Genomic DNA, 22,454 nt, shown 5'->3' on the forward strand with positions numbered 1-22,454 from the left:
AAGTTACCTGAGAATTGGGGACATTTCTGAAAACACGCTTTTTTAAAAAAAGAAAGAAGAAAAAAGACCTAGTTAAAAAAAGCTCCAAAGAGAAGAAAAATTATTTGCTGTAGGAGTTGAGTGAATATATTCAGTTTAAAAAAACAACTTTGATAATTATATTGATAGTGCAAAAAAAAATTCTATAAACTATAAATTATTATCAAACATAAGTGAATGTGCACTTGGTAATAGACTCTATGGATGAAATCCTGGCTCTAGAGAGGTCAATGGCAAAATCACCATTGACTTCAGTGGAGCCATAATTTCATCTCATGTAAGTGGGTGGAAGGGTGCATACGTGTATGTACAATTCTTAGAGACAGACTTCAGTTCCATCTGTGCTTGATCCAATGCCCGCTGAAGTCACTTACCATTTTCCGTTGATTTCAATGGGCATTGGATCAGGCCAATGTGTCTTTGTTATACATAAACAACAATAATGGATGGGATCTGGCTCTCTCTTACATGGGTGTACAGTAGCTACTACCCTTCGTGAAGTCACTCTGGATTTACACTAAGGTAACTCAGAGGTGACAATTCTTTTTCTGTGTTTATGCTCTTGTCTTTTCCTGCTCTCTGCATTGATAGATGAGAATCATTCCTGATAAGCATGCTAACAGGCAATTCACGTGCCTGTGCAGTGAGGGGAAGAGAATCAGGCGCCTCCACGCCCAGTTGGCTGGCCTGCCTAAGGGCTAGGCAGAATTCCAATCCCTGCATTCAAGAGAGTCCAGCTACTGCTCCTCCCTACTTCCCTGGGGCACAAGGCTCCCCAAAGAAAATGGGGAAGGGCTCCCTGTCCTTTGTGTGCCAGCCTTTCAGAATGCTCCTGTGTTCTTTCTGGGGCACCAACCTGTACAATGGACAACATACCATTTGCACAATCTAGTCCTCAGACCGGGATCCTGCAGTCCACAGACTGACAAAACTCCCATGGATTTTCAACAGGCGTTAGCAAGCAGGGAACATAAGGAAGTAGGGCATGAGTGAGGTATGGAGGCGCAATGGGGGACAAAGGATGTTCTGTAGCCCAGAAGACCCTGGAAAAGGCAGCAAGTGCTAGATAAAATATTATTAGACCTTGAACCCATCTTGAGCCTGTTAATATAATCCCAGCAAATAAGATGTAGCAATAATTCATTCTTTCAGTATAATCAAACTCTCTCAAATTAAGCTGCGGTCCCCAGTTACAAGTGGAGAAAAATCTTATGAGAAAATAAGCATTGTTCCTCTGTGTGTGTGTATGTGTGTATTTATATAATTTTTGCTCCCATTATAAATATTTGATCTTTTTAAACACAGAATTCTGTTTCAAATTGGGTTGTTGATTGTGCATTTGGGGAGGGATGGGCCAGTGCAAGGCATAGCACTTTCCATTGTAGATTTTCTTAAGGCAGAATACTGTTTACAGACAACACACCGAATGGTTGTGTTAACAGGTGTGCAAAGACAGGAGAGAAAAAAAACAACCAGCCACTTGTTATTGTCCAAGTGAAGGAGTTGTTACTTGCTGAGTAGTGTTCAATATTAAATCTAACAAATTCAAAATGCTGGCAGACACTGGATCTCTGTATTTGTTTCATTGTAAAAGTCATAATCATGGTGGTATATGGCGCTTCTAAAATGAGCATTGTTGCACATGTTGGAATATAGCATTATCTATTGTATAATATTGGGTCTGACATTGTAACCTTACTCACATGAGTAACCCTTACTCATATATGTACTTCCACTGAAGTCAGTGGGATTACCACAATAATAATGATTATTGTCAAACAAAATCTATGCAGGATCAGGCCCTTTCAATTGCAAAACATTCAAATTTATGATTTTTGTCTTTTCAGTTTCTTTTTAAATTACCATTCAGTATCTGAAGTCATAACATGGATAGTTAAAAACATGTGTGTGGATATGTCTTCCATGAACAAGTGGATCATATTTGTTCTTTATTATTTAGGAAATGCACATTAATTACTGCAGATTTTCTCCTATGCATCTACTGTATCTCAGATAGAGATGGTGAGAAGGGTCTGCAGAATAAAAATGTATGGAGTAATTAAATGGATATTTATAATTAGAACTTAATAATTTGCATCAGGGACAAACGAGCTCTGATTTCAATCTGTAGTGCATTTAGATTAGCCTGAAGATAGTGTAATTTGATATTTTATAGTCCTCCTCTCGGATTATGAAACAATAGTGTCTTTAACGCTGCCGTGTTAGTGACAGGAGTGTGTTAAGAAGGAGCTGCAATGAAAATGTTTGACAATGTGAAAGCAGCCATAAATTACATGACAACTGTGTAAAAGTCATGATGAAACAAATAAAGGACTGACCTATAATGCATCTGATTCATTGTAGCATACAGAACTCTCTACTCTAATTTCTGTACAGCAAACTCATTCTAATGTGTGGAACTACTTAGCACCGAGAAAACTAGATTATCACTAGTCAACAACATTGATTTTTAGTCAACATTTCAATCAGTTGGAAGCAGAACTACTACACAGTTCCTACAGAAGCCTTTTAGGGAGGCTATAACTCCTCTGTAGTTTTTTCGGTGACTGCACTGTTAAATCTTCATTGTTTCCACAATACAGTATTTTTTGTAGAATCTGTAAATGCAGATACTTACCTAAAAGTCACAGGCTCATCTTTTGGGACATTCAACTTACCTTCATCATAAGGGTGAACTGACCCCAATGTGGGAGAGAAATCAGCTACACCACTTTAAGTCTCAGTGTGGGTTGCCTAACACGGGATGAATTTCATCCCTAATGAACATTAAGTTAAATGTCCAAAATATAAGTATCTGATCTACACAAATGGGTGGCACATAGAGTGGCCTAACAGGCAGACCTATGTGACCTTATGTGCCTCAGTACAAACCCCAGGCCAAAATGCTGGCATGAAGGGACAGCTGGTATCAGACCAGGGAAATGACTACCAAACCCGTTAATATTCTTGTCTGGTAACCCAAAATCCTCATCTAGGAGTGTGAACAGTCAGTAATCACTACTCTAGTCCACAGAGTGCAGTAGCATTTATACAGGGACAACCCTGCAGTCCTACAATCTTCTAACAGGTTAGAAAGCCTGAATTCCGTCCTCTAATTATCTGAAGTCAGACTCAGTTAAAGCTCCAAAGCAGGGCTGCTCCTGTTTTCAAGGGGAAAGCAAACATGAATCGCAACATTGAAAATTTTATTTTTTTATCATTTTTCCACCTCAGCTTCCTGGCAATGGCTGGGAGGAGAGAAGAGCAGAGGTGGCAAGGTGATTACGGCATTGGCCTGGGATTCAGGAGACCTACCCTCGTTTCCTAGTTCTGCCACAAGTTAAATGTGGGACCTTGGACAAGTCACTTAATCTTTGTGCCACCATGCTTCATCTGCAAAATGGGAGATAATAGTACTTCCCTGCCTCACAGGCGTGTTGAGAGGATGCATTCATTCATTAAAGCCCGTTAGACGGTCACATGCTAATGTGATGGACGCTATATAAGTACCTAGATAGCCAGATAACAAGCAGACATTCCACAGGATAAATTAACCACATGCACAGTCAAATGATAGGCAGAGATAAAGGGGTGTACAGTAGCTGGGAGTTTATGACAAAGTCAATTATGGCTTGACATGCAACTCCAAGATCAAGATAAGAATCCATTTTACGGAGATCGCCAGTTCCTGACTCAGTGCACATGAGTAGGGCATATTACCTAAGAGCTGAGAACTTCTTCACTGGTTTTGCACTTGTCTTCCATTAAATTGAATTCAATTCACAACATCTAATTAAACTTTCAAGGGAAAACATGGAAGGTGGGAGAATAGACCTGAGTTTCCATCCCATGAAAAGACGAATTTCAGGGAATGCTGGAGGAACTAGGGTTCTGGACAGCATTCCCTGTAAACTGAGAATTTGGGCTGCAGCCCAAGAGAGATTCAAATACCACCCAGTTGATTAGCAGAGTGCCTACAGCCAGCAGTATGTGTTTCTACTGGTGGTGCACATTCATACATGCCTCGGTGCACATAACAAAATGCATTCTGCACATGGTTGGAAAAATTAGAGGAAACCTTGGTTCTGGGACCCTGCATTTAGCCCTGTGTCCCCTGAGGCACCTTTGGAGAGTCACGTGATACAAGGATCCACAAATGACTAGCAGTCCTACTATTTATGCGAATGAAAGGCCAGTCTAATATACTAATGGGAGATTGCCAAAGGTACAAAGGACAGTTAGGCACCTCACTCCCAATATAGTCCTAACAGCCTTCCACGCCTGTGAAAATTTCTCCCAAAAGGTATGTATACACTGCCATAAAAGACCCCTTGCATGGTTGTGGCTGGCCCAGGTCAGCTAACTCAGGCTCACGGTGCTATAAAACTGCAGTAACAACATTCAGGAGATCAGCATGGAGCCCAAGCTATAAAACCCCACTAAGAGGGTGGGTCTCAGAGCAGTGGCTCCAGCCTGAGCCTGACTGTCCACACTGCTATTTTTAGCCACACAGCCCTCTGGAGCCCCACAACCACAAGTGAGCTGACTCAGGCTCTGAGACTCAGTGCTGTGGGGATTTTTTACCACAGTACAGACATACCTGTAGTGGCTTAGGGAGTCTACGTTTTCCTTGTTATTCCATTTCTTTAACATTTGAAATAAATCTAGTGTAAGATTAATGGAAAATGAAGCACTGAAACCTTCTTTTGAGGAATTTCTTGTTTGACCAGAATACATGTTATTCAAATAAGCTGAAGCGAAATTCAGTTAAGCTTCTGTTTGTTGCAGCACGATGAGACTGGCCTGTTAAAAAGCAAAAATGTCAGGATGCTATAGACTGAGCCTCCTGCCAAGACTGGTAAGTAGCTGAATTACTGTCAGAAGCAGACATCATAATCAAAAGTAAAAACCAATTTGGACTCCTATATATACCAAGATCTGTACACAAAGACTCCTCAGTTTACAACTGACCCTAGTTTTTTACAATGGCTAGATCAACCCCAACATACAAATACCCCTTCACTTTCTGATGTGGACGTTAGCTTTGGCAGCTTGCATGTCAGTGCAAAGCTGTTGCCATAAACACCTGGCAAAGTCCTAGCTCCCCCCTAACAAGTAAATTTTTTGAGTTAGTAAAATACCTTTGTTTTCTTCACTCTCGTCACCCACATGGAAAGAGAAGGCAAACAGATTTGGGGCTTTGGCTGGTAAACTGTAGTGACAGCTGTACACAACTGAAGACATACAAGATATGTCTCCATGCCATTTTTGCACATTTAAGTAAAGCAGGAGCAGTTAAATCAGTCCAGTTCTCTAAGGCGGACATAGTTATTCTAGTGTAAAGATGTTTAACCAAAAAAGCTGTAGAAGTTAAAACAGCTTTATATACCTCTTTCTAAACTAGAAGCCTGAACCGATTTAACTAAATTGTTTTTTTATCACTCTGGATAATCAGTGTAAATCCAATGTGTAAACAGCAAGCAAACACACATGATGAGGAACAGGATTTCATCCATGGAATTTATCCATTACAGTATTATCTTCAGATCTTCTCCTGATTTTGTCTTCCTCAGCTATATACATATTACTTCACAGATGCTTTTAAACAGTGAATTTAACGTCCACAATTTATGAAATCCCTTTCATTCACTGTCAGACACACAAACACACACACACCCCTACTACTCTCACACTCTTGCTCAGTTTAATTTGCCTCTCAGAACACCAAAACCCTTTTTGTCCTAGGCCCTCAGGTTACTGGCATTATTACAACTCTTTTTTCCCAATAGCAAGCCAGGAAAGATGATAGAACCTGTCTGCGTGGCCAAAAGACTGGTCTCAACTGGTTCAGAGGAAAAAAAATTGAGCTGTCTCTCTTTTTTTCTTCTTCTTCTTGCCTTTAGCCAAAAGACCTGGGAGCATTTGATGTACAGTCAGCAGGTATAAAAAAATTATTGAAAAGGCTTGACTGCTCTTGGGCTATGACACTCTCTCATCAAAATCTGGATTTCTGCCAAGTTCATCTGTTAATGGACAGCCGCAACCAGGGCCTGCCCCTCCCCCAACTTTTCCTTTTTCCCCTCCCTGTCTTCTCTGTTCTCCTACCTCTTTCTAGCTCCTTAAAAACTAGACATCGATTATGTCTGTGCTTTTCCCTTTCTATTCAAGATAAACAAAGTGCTTCAAGTTCAGGGCACACCCTGGGACCCTGGACAAAGCAATCTATCATTCTGTCTGCTAAACCAGTCTGGCCACACTAAGACTGAAGAGACTAATGCTTCCAGTGTACAATTTTCCCTTTGTGCTGCTTCCCTATTACTACTAACCTCTTTTCTTTGCCACCTTCTCAGGAGCAGATGTCCTTGACCACTTTGCCTAAACCCCTCCTGGCAGAGACTTTTTTTTTTTTTTTTTGTAGAAAGCAACCTCAAAAATTGAAGAAAGGAACATTGCTTCTGTCTCTCCCTCCCTGTTCCCTTTGCCGCCTCCTATTTCCCTCCCCACAACCCCTAAAGAAATTAAGCCCAAAGCGACTTTTCCTTTCTCGCTAAAGAGGGTTTTCTTTCTTTTCTTTTTTTTTAAAGTGAATTCAGGTTTAAATCATATCCATTAATTCATTCTGACTTGCAATTAAATGCAAATACATTTTTACAGCCGGCACAGAGTGTATTAATTTTAACAGCAAATGATGAAATAAGAATACAGTCCCTCCAAAAGCTAATAATGAATGAATCACACTATAAATGATATTAACGGGCGCATTCATTAATACTTGTAAAACGCTTTGAGATCTTTGAGGGGAAAAATAGATAGACGCAGACAGAGGGCCAGTTACATACCGTTCCCAAATGCCAATGCAGTGATCCAAATATACCACTGGTAAAGCAAAGTGCGTATATCCACTAGGAGCTACTTCCTGCATGTTACTCAGAATTCCCCTCCAAGTTCACAAGATTTTGGGTGCACAAGGAACACATCATGAGGTTCTAAGGGCCCAAATCTGCTAAGTCTTGAACATCACCTGCAGGGCACTGAATGCACACAACTGCCATGGAGGGACGCACACTGCACCTCCCAAGATTAGGCCCTATGCTGACAAACATGGGTTTGTCAACCTAACACCCAGACCTGCTGTAATGTAAGTCAATCAGAATTCTGCAACTCAGGCCAATAAGAGGACCCTACTTGCTTCTCTAAAATCAGAAAAGTAAGAGAAATTAATAGGAAACAACAAAATCTAGTTTCTAACAGGTAATGTGTCTGTTTTGAAATCGTCCTTGCTGCCCACTTAGCTCATACCCTCCCCAGGTCCACAAAACATTCCATTTGCCTGTCAGCACTAACATCCTCTGCAATGTTTATTAACCAACATAGGGAAAAGTAATATTTTTCTAGATCCTTTGTTTCATTGGGACAGCTGTGCACCATTCCCACCCCCTCCCACCCATCCTCTCCTAAAGAAATAATTAAATCCAATTAGGACCGGAAAATAATTTACATTTTGGTTCAATGGCACAGGGTGGAGGGGGGGATCACAAAATATGTTGCTTAAGATTTCACTCCTTTACAAGTTACTCGCCTAATTTTCTATTTTGAACTATTAAAAATTCATTTTTATTCTTTCAGCGTCTGTGTATTAGCTTTGGAGTTTTGGGAGTTATTAGTTTTGGAGCACATAAATTATATCTAGAGAGAAAACGTACTACAATTCACCATTCTTTTAGCAGTTCTTAAAACAAGCCCCCTCTGCTACATCATTCCATATGTTACAACTCTGCTCCTTCAATAGTTGCTCAGTGAAGTGGGTTCCATTGCAGTGGTTTACTGATTTACAGAATCTTGGTATGTGAATGGCAAAAATTCCTTGGCATAAGCATATGTTTGCTGATCAAATTTCAGATCATGTGTTGTTCATTATTATGACTTGCTTGAAAACAGCTTGCTACAGTTATGTAGGTTTGCATTAAATCCTTTTTCCTCTTTAAATACTTTGAAAACAGCAATTTTGGGGGGAGAAGAAGAAAATACAAAATGCTTTTGTTTCTCTGCATTGCCCCAAAAATGTATTTTTAAAAGATATATAGAAAGGATTACAATCCTCAAGGATTGGGGAGGTAAGAGGAGAGGAAGAGACACAGAGATTAACAAATCAGATTTAACAAATCCAATTTAACATCAGCATTTTAAAGTGAAATATTTTCCCTTTACTTCTTATGGAATTAGTTATGTATTTGATATTTGTGCTGTTTCAGAAACACCTAACAATAAATCCAGGATAGATTCATGTTGAATTGAAATCTGTATGTCATCCACGCTGAAACAGAAAAAATCTGCTTACATTTACCAGTATGTTTTTACGTGTTACTGTATTTTAGCACAGGATGGCAAACCCATGCTACGTATTTTAACTCTCCCAATGTATTCCTTTCTTTTCTTTGAGGAATTTTGTCAGTGCTCACCTTTCTATGTTTAGAGAAATGCAATATGACAATATTTGAGAATAAAATAAGGTTTACAACAATTCTACTATTTTACTGCATTTACTGCATTTTACTATTTTACCTGCATTGAAAGACTGCTTCTATGTACAGAGATTTGGTTAAAAGCACAACAGTAACCTACCACCATATATATGATGCTGGGGGAAGGTACTACTTTGATTTTATTTAAATTAAGCAATCTGGCCACTCTTCTCACTGCCCCGGAACAAAGTATGAACATTTACTTTTTTGCCATTTTCATATAGTAAATTATCCATTAGATTTCATCATATCTTACTAAAGCAATTACATCAAGAAAATGATAGTGCGTGTGGAATCAATTATGCATGCACTTGGCCAAAGACCAAAGGCTATGAAGTCGGAGAGGGCAGAATCGTTGAACACACACAAATAAAAAGCCCCTCGATCTCACAGATGGACCCCATCAGTTCATCTTACTGCCTAAAAAGTTCATGCACTTAATAATTTATTTGTGTTCTGGATACTGTTTCCCAGCTGAATATTAACAGCTTTGAACTGAAGCATGCTTTTAGCATGGTACGGATGGAAGCCATAGAAGGGCAGCACTGGGTCTCCTCTGAGGTTAAAATTATACTTATGTTTCTTACATAATGGTCATTTTCCATCTCCATTTATTTTCTTTCATTAAACATTCCCTTTAATCAGGATATCGGTTTCAGAATTCTGATTCAGCTTGTTAACCAGTGACAAACCCATAAACCAAAGTTGAGCCCCAGTTATGATACAGACTGTTCAATAGATAAAACAAACACAAAGACCTAATTCTGCAACCAGTTTTTCACCATGGCTAGATTATTCCCTCTGGATAGCATGTTTTACAGAGCCCCTTCTGTATCCTGCATTTTTCCTAAACATTCTCCACACCGACTCCAGGGGAAAGTATCCTCAGCCTGAATTTTGACAAGAAAGGAGAGGGATTTGACTGTTAATACCCTATCTGTCCAATAGAATCAGAGCACAAGCGGGAGAGGAGGAAAAGATGCCTGCTTATGATTAGGCAGTTGGAAGGCATGAGCCAAGCAAGAAGTTCTAAGAACATGATTTACTTTTCTAAGTGAAGACCAGTGCTTAACTTGTGCCAGGGATTGCTGGGGCGGAGCCTGGCATCTATAGGCTTGGCAGTTTGTGCCCCAGCACCTCTGGGCTTGCTTCATCAGTTATGAATATAAAAATTGCTTGATCCCCGGCACCTCTTTCATTTTAAATTAAACACTGGTGAAGACAGCATGAGTGTTTAGGGAAAATGCAGGATGCAGAAGGGGCTCTGTAAAACATGCTATCTAGAGGGAATAATCTAGCCATGGTGAAAAACTGTTTAGTGCTTTAAGATCTTCAATCCAAACAACCAAAGAGCCAATGAGAAATACATTTTCTTCCCTCTACTGGGCCTGACTCTGCAGTCCTTATTCACATACGCCTCTGGATAAATTCAACAGCAATTTTGGATAAGTAAAGACAACAGAATCAGGTCCAGACTGCTGTCTTAAAGAAGTCCTGTAGTTTTAAGAAATACCTAAGTGTTGAAGTATTCCATTTTACTATTTATCAGATTGCTAGCAGCTAAACCTCTAAGTTTTGCCAAGATAACTTTGAATCACTGAAAATATATATATATAGCTATATTTATATAAATATTTTAAAAAATTAAAGGAATGTCTCCCCCAAATGGGAACAATTTTATTCTTCTCTTCCAACAAACTGTACTTAACATTAAAAGAGAACTGATAAAACATATTTAATTACTCAAGGTTAGACTTCTAATTCCTCAATTCACTAAAGGAAACTTGGCAAGAAGATGCATCATTTTGCTGCTTTCTACTAGACGCATCTGAGGGAGAAGAGCCACTGAGGCAGCTAATACACAAAACATGATCAAAAGTGATTAACAACAGCTTCATATGCAAATTGCATTAATGAAGGAGTGCAAAGTCATCATGTAAATTAAATATGTCAAATCTCTTGGTGAACTTTCAATCTTGAGAAGAAAAAACACTGCTTTAATTTTTTTACATCATCAATTTTCCAAGATTGAAAATCTAAGAATCTTGGTGCTATAAAACAATTTTCACCTTTTTTTTCTCCTTCAGCAGCCTGACAGGCTGGCCTGATGTGTGCCGAATGCACATGTTAATAGGCCAATCAAAAATGCAAAACAATTCGCAATTACTGCAAGGACCTAATGGTCATTAGAATTTACAACTAGGTAATGAACTAAAGTCTGCCCACACCATGCATATTCATAAAGCAATTTAGCCTTTGAAGATTAAAGAAGTGCTTAAAATTCAAATGAGCTTTAGCAAATTATCAGTAAGATTCATCCAAAAACCAAAAGGGTTTTTCTTCCTATGATTTCCTTTTTTTAAAATGCAAAATTGTTATATCTTCCAGACTGAGCTTAAACTAAACACAGGGCTCCAAGTCAAGCCAAAGGGGCTATAAAGACAAACAGAGGCAGAAAACATTGTTATGGACCTTGTTCATAAAACTAAGCCCTTAAGAGCCAAACCTATCTCTAAACATGGTAATTTATCAAAAGCTCCACAGACTTGCTCATAGGCAGTATTGTGTGCTGCTCTCAGAGAGAGCAGATTAACAAGATTTCTGCCACCCTCCCAAAAAGCCTCTTACCCTCAAGTCACATCTTCCATGTAAACATCACATGTACTATCAAAACATTTTCATCGAAATGCATTGACATTAATTTTTAAAGTTGATGCATTATAAGAAGGCAAAGGAAAAAATCATGTGTAATGAAGGAACTTGGTTCTTTTCAGATGTGTGAAAATCCAGTCGATTTGGCACTCACAGTCAGAATGGATCACACAGATGTCAGCTGACATTCAGAAAGTTTGTTCTGCTGTTAGTCAACATTGTGGGAACTGAGATTATCATGTATTAGACTGCAAAATCAGAAAAAACGCCTCTCTCTTAGGGCCCGATCCTGAAAACATTTACTTTGAAGAGTAGTGCTTACTATTATGAGTAACCGTATAGAAGTCAACGGTAGTGCTCACAACAGTAAATGATACTAATGGTTGAAAGTGTAATTCACAAATTTCAGCCTTTAATTCTCTACTTGTGCCTAAAAAGCACCATGTATCATTTAAAGTAGTCAGCTATTTTAAGGAAAATGTTTCATGAATGAAGCAGGGATTGTGTCTTTTGCCTCCAAGGTGAACTGACTTTGAAGGATTACGGAACATTCAAATAATTTATACTCCCACCCCTTTTACTCCACCTAGACTATTTTCCATAACTAATCTTACCTGCAACCTTTTAGAACAAAAAGATAAATGCAGTTATTCCTGTTCCTTTGCTTCTCTCCTCCATGTGTCCTGTTCACTAACTCTTTACATTTTAATGTTTATTAGAAAGAATAGAACGCAGTACAGCGTGAAAGCCACATCAACAAACATCTGTATCAGCCACAGGTCTTCAGTTTTGACCAATTCTCTTTGACACTAACATTATTTTACATGAGCAGAGTTCAATGAGGGTTGATATGGCATATGACAACATAAATCAGAATTAGATTAAAAACAAAAGTTTAGAAACTAACGCTATGTTGCCAGGCAAATGACTTCAGAAGGCCAAATATCTCAAAACTTCCTTCAAGTCTGTTCCCCTATTTGGTTTTTTTCTCTGCGTTTAGAGCAGCTACAGTATACATGAGCAAAAACACATATAAGGGCTCTAAATTTTCCTAAAAATAAAGCAATTAACTTATTGCCAGAATTCAGCAAGCAATCGTGACAGACTACCCTGAACAGAAAGCAGAAGTCATGATCCCTGACCCTCAACCAACACAAAAGAGGCAGCACTAGCACAATACCTGCTGTCAGCGACTGAATTATTTTTATACAGGAATTTTTATCTCTATTGTACAAACAAGTATGTGTCTGTGCTGACTTGTTAAGCAATCCACTTGTATGTAGAATAAGATTTTTTTTTCCTGCTACCAGTCACACTGCTCTAAGATCAGAAGAAATACATACTCTTTGAAGATCCTCAAATGTTTTAGTTAAAAGGACAGCAGTTGTTTTCAAAGATCCAAGACTATCTTCATCAGAATTTAATTTTTCCTTATTGATTTTTTTCTAACATAATACAAATTTAACATAGAACGATATATAGTTTATTACAAAATATTACAGCCTTTAAAGAAATTATCGGGAGGAAATGTTCTTTTATTCTTTTTTTAATGCAAGTAACAATTTTGCAGAGAAAGAGGAAATGACATTACTGGGTTTTTAACAAAACAATTTTTAAATAATATTACTGATTAATAAATGGTCTACAGCTATTAAGTACACCCAAGCAACAAATGTATCATATACATTGTATGAACTGGCTAAAGTGCAATGATCATTATTTTTTCTCCAAGAAAATTGTTTTTCTTCAGTGGCCACCACACAACAAATCCAACGTGGCAATGACTGATACACCAGCTTTGTATAACTAGGTTACATTTTATTTGATGGCAAATTAAGTGCTATAATTTTTCCTGGTGTTTTTTGGGGGAAAAGGGAGAAGGCAATTTGGTTTTCGGATTTTTGAAGGATTTTTTTTTTATTTGAGGGCTTGGGGTTTGGTTTTGTTTTGTTTTTTTGTTTTTGGTGGGTTGTTTTGCATTTTGTGCTTTAATCCCTACCTACATCAACTGAGCAAATGATGTACATGAAATTTGATTCTTTGTTTCCTCATGGGTAATGTGCTAGAACTTGAATTTATTAAAAGAAGAGTAAATTAGATAGATAGATAGATAGATAGATAGATAGATAGATAGATAGATAGATAGATAGATAGATAGATAGATAGATAGATAGATAGATAGATAGATAGATAGATAGATAGATAGATAGAGCCAAAGTTCTTCAGGTTCCTGTTTTTAACTATAAGTTCATTCTTTACGTGGTTAATCAGAAAAGTGGTTTTAAATAAAGCTAAGATCAAATTGTAAGTGTGATTGTATGTATGTTAAGAACAAGAAGGATGCAAACAAAAACTCATTGTTTTCGACTGACCATATCTCCCCAGATAACCCTTCATCAAGTACATGTTCAGTATTCCATTGTGAATTCAATTCAGACCTAAATAACAACACCTACTTATAAAGACACAGTTTAGTAGTGATGTTCCTTTCCCTCACATTCACCCTCAACAGTTATTTCACAGAAAGATTAACCTAGATCACTTCCCTGATGCTAATTTACTTATTACTGTTTGTGTTAATGTGTCTACCACACTAACTTGGTAAAACACAAAAACCTGATTGCCGGCTGGTTTATATGCACCCATCCAATATGGAAAGGTGTTGTTTTACAGCAACCTGTTCAAGTAAAACTTCCAATAGAATTGCATCAGACAAGCTCACATGGGTCTCCAGAGGGAGCAGAGAGAAGAAACACTTCTGCGTGCTATCTGCAAACCTAGAACTCAACAGCTTTTTGGCAGCCAATTTGTTTCAAGTGTTTTGTTTCAGGAAACATGTATTTTACTTTGTATGTTTCAGGATTTACTAGAACTGGTTCTGACAGCTGTTGATTTTGTTAAATGAACACATTATTAAAAATCCTCTAACATCCCCAAGCTGAGAAATATACATTTTAATGGCATTTAAATTGTGAACCTGTGAGAATGTGCAAATGAAACCTGTATGAATACTGACTCCGTTACTCTGGATTAAAAGCGTGGCTGGATTTTACAGTAGGGGGTAGAGGAAATTGCAGCTGACTGCATATGTTGATTATATTTCATTTGTTTCAATCAAGTATAGATAGAGAAATGTTAAAAAGGAAAGCCAAAAAAAAAGCAATCTCAAGTACTAAAATTAAATGGGTGCTAATTCTTTGAAAAACATAATATGTGAATTATTGACATATCTCCAAATAATTCCATGGTATGTTGTATATGCAATCTTTATGTATTTTGGGGGAGGGTATTTTTTGTTTGTTTGTTTTGTTTTTGAGGAGCAGGTGATGGAGAAAATCAGCTATATGAAATGAGGTGGAAAAGAAGTGGATGTTTTCATTTTGCCTGAAATTAAAAAAAACAAGAATGGAATCTGTGGCATATTGAACATTTTTCCACTGCTGTCATTCACACTAGGCCATCTAAGTTGTATACAATTCCCCAGACTAGCTGCATATTAAGCTTGCTGTGTACAGCTTTAGTATAGCGTTGTAGTGTGGGAACATTAATATTCCTGTGTTGCCTCTGACAGGACATTTACATGCTCCCATCTGAGCTCACACCTGAGAGCTGCTCCAAGGTACAGAAACTGTGCTCCTATTGTAAAGGCAAATGAAGAACACAAATTCCCTGCTGGGATCAGGGCTGCCCTCACCACACCCCACACCTCAAAGCTTTCCCTTGCCAACTTAACTCAATGCCATCTCAGAATGACGAATGAGCTGAGGCACAGCCACCAAGTTACTAACCCTCTAAGAGCAGCAAAAGCCTCTCTGAAATATTTTTTTAAAATGCACAGTCAATGCAGCTGGCTAGAAAGCTTGGGAAACAAACTCCAGTGAACCCAATACAGAACACATTGCATACTAACACTGATTAGAGATATGGGATGATGTTTATAAGGCTTCAAAATGGGTATGGAAGAAAGCAGACTGGCTTTAATAATGAAGGTACTTTTTATTTCAGATTTGCCTTTGGTCTCTGTGAATGTGAAAAGCTGCAATCTTAGGCCCTACTCCTCCAAGCATTTAGGCACATATGTAGCTTTATGCATGTGCGCCCTGACTTCAGAGAGACCGTTCACTGGGCATAAAATTAAACTCCAAGTACTTTCAGAATTAGGACCTCAAAGGCCAAGTTACCTTTAGTGGATATTCATTTTGTGATAGAAAACAATTAGGACAGCAACAATACAGTTTGTGGATAAACTGATTAGTCTCTTGTTTTAAAAACATGTAAATCACAACAATAAATTTACTGAAATAAATCACAATGGACCTGATCCTGCTCCTATTCAGGTCCAATGTCAGATTAAATATGTTTATTTCCTCTGGGGAAAAAACATTGAATTTTATGGCCATGTTATAAATAACAATACAGGTCTTAATCTATTACATTATATTATCTGGACATATTTTATAAACTTCTGTAATACTCCTCCAATTGACACACACAATAAAAACCTTCTGGATGGAAAACTATATTGAAAATGTGCCCCGAGTTAAAAAATAAAAACCCCTTGTAATAACAGCACTGCTGGCATAACTATGACCCAAATGAAAGCTGAACAAGCAGAAAGGTACTAAAGATCCTTAGTGATTAGATCCCATGCTAAAAAAGTGGCAGTGTGCCAGGCAATGTCCAGTTTGATGTTAAATGCCTTTTATTGTATAAAGCTGGTACTACTAAATATAAAAGCAGACTGGAGATTGGGGTGAATTTGGTAAAAAAAAAAAAAATTCTTTATCTAATAAAGGGTGCAAGCAGCCAAACAAATGAAGATTTGTCTTAATTATCTTTATTACTTGAATTGAATAAAAAAGAAATTCAAATTATCAAGGTTGCATGTACAAAATTGTGCAATGCTAAAAGGTTTTCTTCTCTTGTAAATTTTCTTTATAAAATTAAGGAAATCTTTAGGAAAGAATCTACTTCTTCCCCTTGTAATCTGACATTAGGGTCTTCTACTTCCCACTTTCTCCCCACCTCTCCATCCCAACTCCCATATTTCAACTTTTACTGTTTAGTCTGGCTACATAGGGCGTATGTTTATTAAGTATATTATTTTCAAAGCTTGTAGCATCTAATGTTAATCTGCACCCTTTTCATATCTATGCTAAACTTAATGCTTGCTAGGCTGACTCTTTTACCACAAATATTTTGTATCCAGCTATATTTCAGTCCATGGTGAGCTTCACAATTAAATGTCACATATAACAGAAAAAAGAATGCAAAACACATTTCTAATCCTCTAAACGAAAAGATACGATTTACCGGAGACAAGAAATTGGGCCATTTAAGCACCTTTTATGCCTCTCTGGAATAATCATGCCGAATCAGAAGGAAACTTTCTACACTCTGCTTCTGTTCTTAAAATGAACACATATTTGTATTTCCAATAAAAGGCTATTTTTACATTTACTGTCTGTAACAGCAGGGAATAGAAAAACTAACACAATCTCCACCTCATACAAAGGATGATATTGATATCACATGGCTGCTTCTTCAAAACTATTATTTATAAAAAGGCAACAAGGAAAATGCACAATTGAATCATTTATGTGTCATTGAAAAAGTAACATCTGAACAACTTTTGGATAGTCTATGTTTTTAACATTTTTACCTCCTAAAAGTAATTTTTTCCGCCATACAGGCCACTGTGTTTAATTAAGCTTTCAAAAGTCCTCTGACAATGCCAACAATTGAAAGACACTTCTGTAGCTCAATCATGCAATCATTGTGACAGTTCTATTTACAATTTGTCTTAAAGAGAGTTTCTCTGACATTGTACTTTGACAAAACATCCAAGCTGCCAGTTCACAACCTTTCTCTGTCTTATTTACAAATATAGCTTGTATGCAGGACTGAGAATCTCATGAGTCTTCGGACAGTGACCACACAAATTTTCCATCTTATAACTGTTTTGTCCGGCTCATTACTATCTGCTATGAAGATTTGTATTGAACAATTAGTGTGAGAATTTTAGCCATTTTAGTGTATCTGACTTTAGCCATTTTAGTGTATTCTTCTGTCTCATTGTTTAGATGCAATACTAACTATTCAGTTGAACAGTCAATGATATGTGTCTAGAATGAATGAATGAATAAATAAATAAATAAATAAATCACAAAATTACAATAGTAATTGCTAATAGTGTACCAAGAGGATTTCTGTGGCATATAAACAAATCAAATAATTCTATTCTGATCATTCTAATAGTTACATTTACTTGGTCCATCAGTTAATATCACACTATGTTCATTTTCCATTTGATTATTCAGTTGAAAGATATTTCTTACATTTGTTTTCCTTATGTTGGATTTGTATATAACTGATGATTGGAGAAAATGGAATTCGGGCACTCAAAAGGAACCCTCTCTATTTGCATATGCAGCATACAAAAATATATAATCATATTTATAAATGAGAATATATGTAGCATTCCACTGAGATAAATCTGAAGCATAGTAGTAGTTAAAATGCCTTCACACACACACACACACACACACACACACACACACCAAAAATAATCTTTCATTAATCCTGCCACTTTATATATTCAACAAGAATTAAAACCTAACACCAATAGACTATAAATATTTATTTTTCCTTTTCAGGAAGTGAACAGCAGTTTTATATTCACTGATATCTTGATACTTCAGTTAATATTTGCCTCCATTGTAAAATCTGAGACTGGATAACTAAACCCCTGCCGAAGCACTCCCTGCAAATCACAGACTGCTGGTATCTGGTGGTGAGTGTCTGACATACATATTGATGAAAGTCGCCTCATTGGACCCACACAACATAGCCTATTAATTTTCATTAAATTTATGACATTTCTGCCATAGCACTGGATCGTCACTCAAAATTGTATATCAAGCCAAAGACACACACACACACACACACACACACACACACACACACACACAGAGAGAGAGAGAGAGAGAGAGAGAGAGAGAACAGATATGTATACATGTGTGTATTTATATTTTATGTATATCCCTGCATACTGTACAGACGCATACATACTATTCTAAACATTCCTTTTATATGAACAATGGTTAGGGTGAAGAGTGGCCTACAGACAGTTAAAATACACATAATTTCACTGTAAATATGAGTGAATGCTTTATTTCTTGTATTTGGGTGCAGTGATCCCTAAGCATTACTTATCTTAGGAAGATGGTCTTTTATTGTAATACACCAAATTACTCTCTGCAAAATGACACACAAAGCAGGTACTGTAAATACACCTAACTTAGAACACTATAGTAACCTCTTTCTGAAGAATACTTAAGTGGATGCATTTTTACATTGTTTATTAAATGTATTTTCTGGATGTTTATCATGATGAATCAGTTCAGCTGGCTCCTGTATTTTGTTCTTAGTTTTAATTACATATTCACATATCTTATGATTATTGTTTCCTTTCTACTCTTGGTAGTAAAGCAGATATATTATACTGGAATTAGTAAATGCCATTCTGAGGTTCACTTCAGAGACCCCCAAAATACCTGAATTCCACAACTTATTCAGTGACCCTGACAGTTAATTTCACTGCTGGACATTGGGACTTTATTGGTGTTATAATTCCAGTTACTTTATGATATGACAAAATTGTCTCCCATTTAACTAATTCCAGTGTGGAAACATTATATTAAATACAAATTAAAGGAATAGTATAAGAGCTCATAATTATCCATGCATGAAAGCTTTACCTCACCTGAGTCACATCACTTGCACACCCACTGGAGAGCTTCTATATATTTCCTCTGAAAACAATTAGAGGCTGATCTTACATTCCTTGCATACTCAAAACTCCCATTGATTCCAGCTGGAGCTTTGAATGTGCAAGAAATATAGACATTATTGAACTTCTAGTATGTGTCAGTTTTAAACATATCTCTCTGCACCGGAGACACGAAAATAACTGGAGCTGGATCTTGTGGTCCTTTCATACAAGAGTAATCTTTACTTCTGTGGGTAGTCCAATTGACTTTCTTGGAACTACTCCTCTGAGTAAAGACTATCTGCAGAAGTATGGACTATGTGCATGTGAAAGGGTTTGCAGGATCAGGTCCCTAGTTTTTTTAATGTCTGTTGTGTATTGTGCATACCCCTGAATTCAGTCCTTAGCTTACTGAACCATTCAGAAGAACAAGAGACTGTTAAAAACATATTATTCTTCTAATTAGCAACACCATTACATCGTTCAGGGCCAAATTCTGCCCACTTAATGCATGCTAGGAGTCTAATTAATGGTAGCCACCCTACTTATATGAGTCAAGAAGGCAAGATTTGGCTCACAAGGTTCAACAACAGTAACAGTAGCATTCTAAACTAAAACAAAGAATTCTAAACTCCTCATACTGAATGGCTTATTTGAGACCATGGCAAGAAGAGTGGTTTTAATTCTTGCTTGACAGATACTGTGTTTTGTCTTTTAAACAGAGCAGTTCAATATGTAAATATGATGTTACATCACACAAGTGTTACTCCATATTTGGTGATTTAGCATGGCTTCAGATCTCTGAAGACTACAAATCCCTTCCGCTAGACTCTTGCTTCATTAATCATGCCCTACACTTCTGTTCATTTTCCTTCAAATCACAGACAGCACATGGAAATGGTCACTGCTATATACTACTCTGGAAAAAAACTCTTTAACCTACATGTCACAGAAGTTGAATGTGCTGGAAAATTTAAGCCATCTTTCAAAAGCAGCTTGCCACTAAGCTGACCATATGAAAGCATGGGAGGGGGTATGCGCACACACATGTGCGCACACACGCACACACTTACTGCAAAGCTTTCAAAAAACATAACTGTCACATTCGATTTTAATGAATGGTTGGAGGGGAAAAAAAATCACACTGAATCCTGCAGTGCCTACTGACCAATTAGGGTTTAACTTTGTGGCCAAAGTAAGTCAAAGATGAGATCTAGTATATCATGTCATTATGTATAGTACTTTTGCTAATACTAAACTACCCTTTGGGCTATTAAAATACAGGTATAAGTGATGTCTTATCCTAACTAATATTTCCATTAAACTAGATCAGGCAATGGTTGATTTTAATATGCTACTGTACTGCTTATATTTTATGCATAATTTAATGTGATTAGCAATACGAAGCAATGGGTGGTGTTCATATTTGCTGTAAGGAGTTTAGAAACTAACTGTGCCTTGCTAGCTTTCCAGTATTTCTCTGATTTTGTTTTTCATATTATGTTTAATTATTTTAACCTTAGCCACTGAGACATTCATATATTCAATGTCTTTCCAGTTAAAAAAATTTATCCTAGGGAATGATACTATTTACTTTTTTTTAAATTACATTTCATATAGTTTGTTGTGCAAAACAGAACTCGGTCTTGGACATTTGCACGGGTGACATGTGGTTGTGTAAACCGCAAACAAAATCAAGATACATCTGTCAAAACCACATCAGAGACAAGAGAGAGCACAGAGAAGCATTTATCATGTGGCTGAGGAGGCAGGCTGCAGACAGCGGCCTTTCCTGTCAAACCAACCTTTTGAAATTTCCAACATGCCCTTAAACTTTTCGAATAAGCATGTCTGTGCGCTTCAGCAACTGCCCTCTCTACTCTGGCCTGGCCAGTCGAAAATGGCATCTTAAAGTCAAGGTCGGTGGTGTCACTTTGCCATGGGGCTGTGTTTAATTACAGTCCATACGCTGACAGCCAATATGGATCCAAGGCTAGCTGATGCTCATTTAACTCTTTCACCCCTGAGTTAACAAAAGACTAAAGCTAGTTCCTGTACAACACAGCAGGGTGTAACATACACATATATTAGGCAACACAGTAGAAGACAACTACTATATACAGTTAAGAAAACAAAATCCAAGCAAACCCTGTTCAAAATACACAGTCAGGTTAGATGGGATTGTTGATGCTAAAACTACTCCACCACTTGAAAATATTTTTGTGTAATTAATCTGAACCGAAATGCAGCGTATTGAACATATTGGCTGTCATGGTAAATAGAACAGAAAAACAGACACAGCACTTCCCAACTGTGAGTATTACTACAGTTTGACTGAACATGGAAATAAACTTGTAAATGCTTCTCCTTGCTTCCATTTACCTGCTATATGTTCCTGTTTAGGGCAGATTCCTCTAGATGACGTTGATAAACAATCGTCATCCTCTGGTGTGACCTGGATGCCAACCTCCACAGGATTGGATGCTTTTTTCAGCTCACTTGGTGAGGGTGAAGGTGGCTTATCCACAGCCTTCTCTAAGCAAAGACTGCCATTGCATTGTTTCCGTTTGTGCTCAATAAAAATAAGAATGTCCCCCAATGGGAAGTTCATCTGACACTGGCCACAAGTAAGGAGGTCGTGATCCCCTTCTGGAGCTCCCAACGTGCCATGCTCTGGTTCATCATCAGTAAGAATGGCTTCAAGAGGTTCGGCTGCAGTTTAAGAAACAAAAGGAGAATCATTAGAGCTCTTGTGACAAGAAGGGGAAGGTGGGGAGAGAGAAAAACATGTTGTTAAGCTCCCTGTTCAGGGATGCCATACTGTGTTTTGAATATTTATAGGAAGCAAAAATTAAACCCGTGTTACATGAACAGATAGCATGTTATCAGTCCAGCAAGAAGCAAGTGTAGTTATTGGTGTTGATAGCAAATATGTTTTAAGAAAGCAGTTGTAATAGGCAGAACTATAGGAATGGAAACGGCAATCTTATCAACATTCCTGGATTTAGACAAAGTTCTAATTTGAATAAACAATATAATTGTAAAAATTGAAATAACAGCTGTCAAAAGAATTATTGTGAGACAATCGTGGTATCATGAAGAAAAGCCAGCACTCTACTTTGTTGCCAGAGGTATTATTTATGTTTATGGAGAGAGAGAAAGAGAGAGAGAGAGAGAGAGAGAGAGAGAGTGTGTAAGAGAGAGAAAGAGTAATGTCTGACTTTGTTAAGGAATATCCATCACCATGGCATACGTTTTGAAATGCTCAATTGTGAGTTAGGTATGTGTGCGTGTATATATGCAAATATATGAACATACACATTAAAAGACACAGGTTGTGCATGCGCGCGCACACACACACACACACTCACACTGGAGCTACATAAGCCTGTACTGTGTGTACATGTATGTTTACATTTTTATATTATATATTCAGTTTAAAAATGAAAATGTGAACGAACCATGGGAAA

At 37.4% G+C, this 22,454-nt stretch overlaps 1 protein-coding gene across 3 annotated transcripts in view; it reads right to left on the minus strand.

Annotated features, from left to right (window-relative positions):
• BCL11A (BCL11 transcription factor A) overlaps positions 1-22,454 on the minus strand; it is a 105,518-nt gene that overhangs the window by 76,001 nt on the left and 7,063 nt on the right. For all 3 annotated transcript variants that reach the window (XM_075925528.1, XM_006122154.4, XM_014573141.3), the window contains exon 2: positions 21,367-21,696. In XM_075925528.1, the coding sequence (XP_075781643.1) occupies positions 21,367-21,696 (330 nt within the window). The remainder of the gene's footprint in view (positions 1-21,366; positions 21,697-22,454) is intronic.

The sequence above is a fragment of the Pelodiscus sinensis genome, chromosome 3 (genome assembly GCF_049634645.1).
Source record: "Pelodiscus sinensis isolate JC-2024 chromosome 3, ASM4963464v1, whole genome shotgun sequence".
NCBI classification, from domain to species: domain Eukaryota; kingdom Metazoa; phylum Chordata; order Testudines; family Trionychidae; genus Pelodiscus; species Pelodiscus sinensis.